General features: G+C 35.7%; 1 protein-coding gene across 1 annotated transcript; it reads right to left on the bottom strand.

Annotated features, from left to right (window-relative positions):
- Positions 1-375: 375 nt before the first annotated feature.
- On the bottom strand, positions 376-6,273 carry LOC106762308 (probable boron transporter 2). Its single transcript, XM_014646141.2, has 12 exons — positions 5,000-6,273; positions 4,609-4,691; positions 4,330-4,522; positions 4,094-4,232; positions 3,798-3,969; positions 3,383-3,549; positions 3,107-3,280; positions 2,885-2,980; positions 2,236-2,373; positions 1,836-2,155; positions 1,439-1,709; positions 376-863 (listed from the first exon to the last, which is right to left on the bottom strand). Exons 1-12 carry the CDS (start codon positions 5,101-5,103, stop codon positions 552-554), a joined length of 2,169 nt encoding a protein of 722 aa, XP_014501627.1. The 5' UTR covers positions 5,104-6,273; the 3' UTR covers positions 376-551.
- Positions 6,274-6,565: the final 292 nt, after the last annotated feature.

Raw genomic sequence — 6,565 nt, 5'->3', positions numbered from 1 at the left:
AAACTTGAACATAGTTCTTTAAAGACAAATGCAACATTTAAATGTTTTGCATTGAATAAAATCAAGTTTTTCTTTTATAATTCCTTCTAAAATGTTTCTAAACATTAATCAATTCTTTCATGTCACTTTAAACCAAAATCAATTTTGTAAAATCAACATCCATCCAAAATCAAGTTTATATATAGACTTGGATCAAACATAACTTAAAGTGCATCATAACACCATCGAACAAAAATTCAAAGGTAGATATATATCTTTATCTTTATTACTTTTTATTAAAGAAAGAGTCTTTTCAAGGCACCAAACAACCACTTTATTGATTTTTAAGAGATCACCAGAATCACATAAAACTAAAATCCAAAACAGCAACATTACTAACATTCAACTGCATCCCTGCCCATTTTTATATTACTAAGAATGACAAAGTAGCTATCAAACAACAAACTCTGATAAAAGAAGTTGAAAAAGAAAGAAGAAAACGCATTGAGAAGAGAACAATTTTGTGACAAAACCAAGTTCATAACCTCTAGAGCGTAACATGAAGGTACATTTTAGCTTGAAGGTGAACCTTTGGTAACTTTTCCAAGAACTGGTGAGCGTGGACTAGGTGTTTGTGTTAACTTGATCTCCTTCCCAGATGGTCTCAGACTGCTTTCCCCTCTCAATTCAGTCACTCGAGGGCTGGGAATGCTTCTTCCTATCCGAGGGCTACTAGCTGGTCTTATATCTCCGGTTGAAGTTGGTGTTGAACTTGTTGTTTTCGGGCTTTGTGTGCGTCGAATCTCTCCACGACTTCGAGTAATAACTTCATCAAGAATTTCCCCACCACTAATATTTACTGCTGGTGCTTGTCCACCTGGACCCTGTCAGGTTTATAGAAACCTTAAACTGTCAACAAGAGCTCTGCTGCTGGATAAATGTGATGCAAAGCTTCTCTTTAAGGTATTACTTTGTTATATAAAACCGAGTTGTGAACAAGTCTATATAAAATACTATAACACTATTTTCAATCCAAAGCAACAAGATATTGTCCGCTTTGGACCAAGTCTTCACGGATTTGTTTTTTATACCACTTTAAAAGACCTTTTACTAATAGATGTATTTTATGCATGTTCATCTCTTATTTTATCTGATGTGGGACTTTATTTATTCCTAACAGTTTCTATTATATATTAATCATCTTACTCATTTCTACCTAATAAAAGATTTCCAAGTCACCTTAAACTCTTAACAAGATAAGGGAATTGACACTACTTCCAATCTAAAACTTTAATACGATGAGTTTATGGGTCTTCATCCTTATATGGTATTCAACTTTTTTAATGTAGAACTTAGATCCATACTTAACAAACAAGCTCATATTTTAAAATGTCTGATTTCTCCAAAAGTTAACGTGTATAAAGGATATGGAAAGCTTGATGTGGTTGGAACTACTTACTTCAAAGGACATGTTGAAAGCAATGGCAGGTGCTTCTTCATATGCTGCTGCATCCAGCTCTTGAAGATGGGCACCTTTGAAAAACTTTGGAAGGCAATATTGCCGTACTGGGACAAGAAGCATGATTAACAGTGGGAAAAGGACCCCAGCAATTGGTATCCAGGTTAAGCCAAAGCAGAGAAGCAAGTACACTGTCTGGAACACAGTAAACATGGCAACTGTTTTGAAGGGAACGGTCTCAACAAAGGTGGCATGGTATTCCTCCAGCAGTCTAGGAGAGTAGGAAAGCAAAAAGGGTAATCAGATAAAATGAAATGCCAATACTGAATGTGAATGCAAACACACAAGAATATGTTAATATTAAGATTGATGAAATTGACTATAAGTATTGATATACTTGTATCTTCGACTTGGGGCAGTGAAAAGATACAAGATTCGCTCCCAAAACTGATTTCCTGGTAGGCTTTCAATGGCCATAAAGGCAAAGTAGCCCCAAAGCACTGAAGTGGGTATCTTCTTCAAAAGGGGCATAGCAGCAACACAAGCTCCAACCATCAATGCCTGAAGCAGATTGCTTAGACGTTGCTCTTTAACTTCAACTGGCAAAAGGTCATCAACATCCTTATTCACATCAAAGACAACCTCATCAACAGGGGCATCAATATATCCATGACTTGAAGCCAGTTCAATAGTAGACTCCTTCAGTTCTTTCAGCCCCTGCTTGATGAATAAACCAAGGATAAGGATAAAGAAGATCACAAATTTCAAATCAATTGGAAATCATGCAGCACATTTACCAAGGTAGGTGGCATTTGGGGAACCAATGGAGTCTGCATTTCATCATATGCTTCTTTCATATTTTGGTACAACTGGCTCAAGTTAACATTCCTCCTCATGCTTTTTCGTGCAGTAGATACAAGCTTATTCCGTAAAAGCTGTTTCAAACAAATCAAATGTATATGACAGTCAACTAACTTAGCTAAGCTATATATAAACAAAATGGATGATGATTATTTGTCTATAGATAGCAAAAGGTCAAATTTGAGAACTTTTAAAATGATAATGAAACAAGAGATTATACGTAACCCTACACTCATTACCTACTTCTTCTAATAAATATTTTGTCATTCTATTGATTAACAACGAAAATCTACCACTCTCCTCTGTTTCAACCAAACTCTTTCATCCTAACATAATTGTCCAGTTGTGACATGCATAATCATGCATAATCAGACAGGATAAAGATACAAAATAAATAATCAAGAACCAAAATAGATATAATAATTTAACAACATATCCGAACAAAGTTAGAGCAGAACTGAGATGGTTAAATTCTGAGAAATCTGAATAACAAACTATTTCTTTTCAAACTGAAAAACAGAAAGTGGAAAAAAGCATCCATGATGTTGAGATATATTTTATTTAAGTTAGTAAAAACTATATTACCTGATGTTTTAGAGTAGCTAAGCTCTTCGTGTGCATTGGAGATTGAGGAATCACACCATTAGAAGGAGGGATTCCAATAAGCCCACACAATATGGTCTGGCCATCAATGAATAAGAATTAAAAAGGAAATATTAGACTGATGCAGCAAAAACACATTACGAATAGCTTTTCATTGCACTGGTACCACAATTGAATGTGAAAGTATTTTAAAAAATTACATACCAAAAATCCCAAGAGCAGCAAATCATAATGATAAGATGACGGTTTTCTTAGATTGAACTCCTTCTGCTGAGCAAGTTGTGACGCAACACTGTGATCGAAGTAGTAAAGCACAGCAATCATAGTTGCTGGTATAAATGCTCCAATAATATACAGGATGGGCACATTCAACATTTCCTGTAAAATGTAAGGAAAGTAAGCAACAATGTAGCTTTCTGTATAGAGACATTATCCACTAAGTTCTATCAGAGTAATACACGCATAAATAATCAGAATCACCTTGACAACAGTCCAATTTGAGTATGCACCAGGAGACCATGGATTTGGACTGAAAAGTCGCCTAGGGACTCCCCTTGGAACCTTATTGACTGGTATGTAAGACACAGCAGTCCATATCAGAACCATTAGAGGAACTCCATAATCAGCTATGAATCCCCGTAGCCAACCTATAATATAACCATGTTTCATAACAATTAAAATGTTGGTAAGAAGCTATTGTGGTGCAGAGATAACTCAAAAGAATACATTAAGGCAATATTTGACAAATAGAGAAAAGGAAACAGACAGCTGAATTACAACTCGAAGTCACAAAATTGGTTTATTGGAAGTAATCCCAAACCTGTGCTCAATCTTGTAATGGACTTAACTTCCCTATTAAATTTTGAGATCATAATTCTTTAAATGTAATCAATACCTGATCCGTAACGCCAGGATCTAGCTTTGCGGCTTTGTAGACCACTAAAAAGAAGACCAAATGACAAAACCAAAGCAAACATTCCATTGCCAAACAACCAAGATGACTGGAGGGCAATCTGATTGGTACCTTCTCTCTGGTTCTTAGGCACACCAAACTCTTCCACAAGTCCCTTTACAATAGAGAATATTAAACATGAGTTTCACTTTATGTAATTGTGAATGAGAGATTCCTATTGGGGAACCACATATACAAGATACAAGTTGCTACTTGGTTCATGGCTGATGGAAGCTCACCTTTATAGCCTGCTGCATAAAGAGCATTGCAATTAACAGACCAAATAATTCGCCAGCAACACGTGTGAATCTATTGATTATGGAGCATGCACCAAGAATGGCCAGCAAGAAAAGCAACAGAGCAGTCCAAACACACACCCTAAGTTCAAATAAATGATAAATTATTAAGAAGTAACTTTAGTTCACCAGTAATGATCTAAACAAAAAGTAAACCACTCAAGGAGCTCCAAAGATACCATCCAGTCCAAGGTAGGAATAGTTTGTGTCCCAAATCCTCACGATCCTTAGCAAAGTTATACATGAATGTGTACATCAGAACTGTTGGCTCCGCTACGCCGAGTATGAGCAGAGGCTGGCCTCCAATGATTGAGTGGATAACTCCACAGAGTGCAGTTGATGCAAGAGTTTGCACAGCAGTGAGAGTTCCATCTGTGTAATATAATCAAAGATATATTACTTAGCAAACAATGACTAAAATACCAAAAGGAGACTGAACCTGAAAAATGTTGACGTACCAGTATTTCTCTCGAGTTGCTCGCCAAAAGAAATAACAGGAATTGCAGAAGCAAAAAATATGTATGTAGTTGGGGCAAGGATCCTATATAAGAAAACATAAACAATTAATCATTGACAAATTTTATGTTTGCACGCATTAGGTGTGATTGATTTGAGGAGAGGGAAGGGACTCTTGGTTGAAAACTAATCACAAGTCAAGTTATAACCAAGGTTATAAAACATAGTCCACGGCCATGATTTTGGCCACAACATGAAGGCATTTGGGATCTCTGGGACCACATTTGTTAGCAATTTATTACAATATCAATGAATGCAACAAAACCAAGACAGAAATTTAAAACCTCAGTTATAACAGTAATATTTTTGAATCAGAAAATTTATAGCACAAACCTGATTCCTGCTTGGAATCCACTGCTCCAATCTTGTCTGTAGCATGTTATTCTTGCTTTGAGGTCATTCTTAATCCCACGGAAGGGAACAAATGTTTCCTCCATGAAAGTCTTGGAATACCAAGGAACTGATATTGATCTTAAATTCTGATTTATAGAGCAAAAACAGAAAGGAAAAACAGAAGAAAAAAACAAATACTTGAAAGGAGCTCTAGAGGTTTACATAGTAATCAAAGCTGAATATGTGAAAATACCAAATATGACTCGGGCAGAGATAACAGAATCCTACATATCATCCCAAACAGGAAAAGTTGAAGAAGGTATACTCATTTTTTTATTGTTGAGCACTTCAGGCCCTTGATGAAGAAATTGAATGAATGAATCTAGTTGAAGAATTTACATTTCAAAGAATTTATGAAGAACTTTTGGATGTATTGTTATGAGTAACAAAAGAACAAGTCAGTAATTGAGTAAAAAGAAATTAGATTACATATCCAAGAGAAACTGAAAGAATATTAGAGAGTTTATGCTATAGTCAACACTTGAACAAGAAGAGTAGACACTCTGCTCAAAGCTGAAAATGAAGACTAGCGCTCAGCCATAACAAATCCTAGATCCAACATTTCCCTCCATATGCTATCCATAGAGACCAAACGAACTCCTAGAAATAACACAGTAGAAGCAGATTGGCAGCATTCAGTTACATGGTACAGTTAATACACTCAAACGAAGGTTAATCAAATTTCGGTTCTGAAGCTATAGCTATGGAGGGCAATCCAACACGACTAACGGAAACACATCTTCACAACCTGCATTTGTTAGACTTTAAAAGCACCGAGAAGAATGCTCATAAAAAGATCAGGAAGGTCAAAGATGAGTAAGCTAGACCCAAATGGAAATCTGGCATAGATTAACGAGATTCCTTGAATAAGACCATGATTGGAAAGATTCAGAACACTTTTGAGGATTTGGGCATTGATTGAAAAGCAAAAGGGTATCTTAATCCGAAATCAAATTTACATTTTTCTGCAAGGAGACTCCAAAAGGAACAAGAAGAGCTTGAAGTGAACCAAAGAAGAGGAATGGATTGCAGTTACATTTAATCACTGAGATACACAAACAGTGGACAAGATTGAAATAAACACAGGGCAAAACAGATGAACTAACGAATTTCGAGGATAGGAAAAACTAAACAGGTCTCTCAGAAGAACAAACAATTACAAATGCTGCCGTGAGGAGGTTTTTGTATGGTAGTGCTGTTGCTGAGATAGTTTATTTATATATATAAAAAAAACATTGGAATAGTGGGAATGGGATTAGAGGAAAAATAGTGAGATAGTGGTAAGGTTGTAGAAAGAACATAGTAGTAAATAATAGTGTGACATAGGTGCAGAAGAGACAAAACAGTTAAAACAAACACACTTAAGATACAGATGAACAAGTTGTTTTGTTCTTTCGGTTAACTGTAAAGGAAAATGATAGTTGCGTGTTAAAAATATTTTATTAATGACTTAAAAAATGATTTTATGCTATCGTTGCAACCCCAAAAATGTATTATTGAGTAGTT

Source organism: Vigna radiata, chromosome 5 (genome assembly GCF_000741045.1).
Source record: "Vigna radiata var. radiata cultivar VC1973A chromosome 5, Vradiata_ver6, whole genome shotgun sequence".
Taxonomy (NCBI): domain Eukaryota; kingdom Viridiplantae; phylum Streptophyta; class Magnoliopsida; order Fabales; family Fabaceae; genus Vigna; species Vigna radiata.
Note: the sequence above shows the minus strand (reverse complement) of the source record. Positions and strands in the feature narration are given on the sequence as shown.

Excerpts from the sequence above, each read along its gene's own strand:
- LOC106762308 (XM_014646141.2), bottom strand. The coding sequence starts at position 5,103 with ATGGAGGAAACATTTGTTCCCTTCCGTGGGATTAAGAATGACCTCAAA. Across the intron at positions 4,523-4,608 it reads GCAACTCGAGAGAAATACTG|ATGGAACTCTCACTGCTGTG; the intron begins GTACGTCAACAT and ends TATATTACACAG. Across the intron at positions 3,970-4,093 it reads TTATGCAGCAGGCTATAAAG|GGACTTGTGGAAGAGTTTGG; the intron begins GTGAGCTTCCAT and ends TCTATTGTAAAG.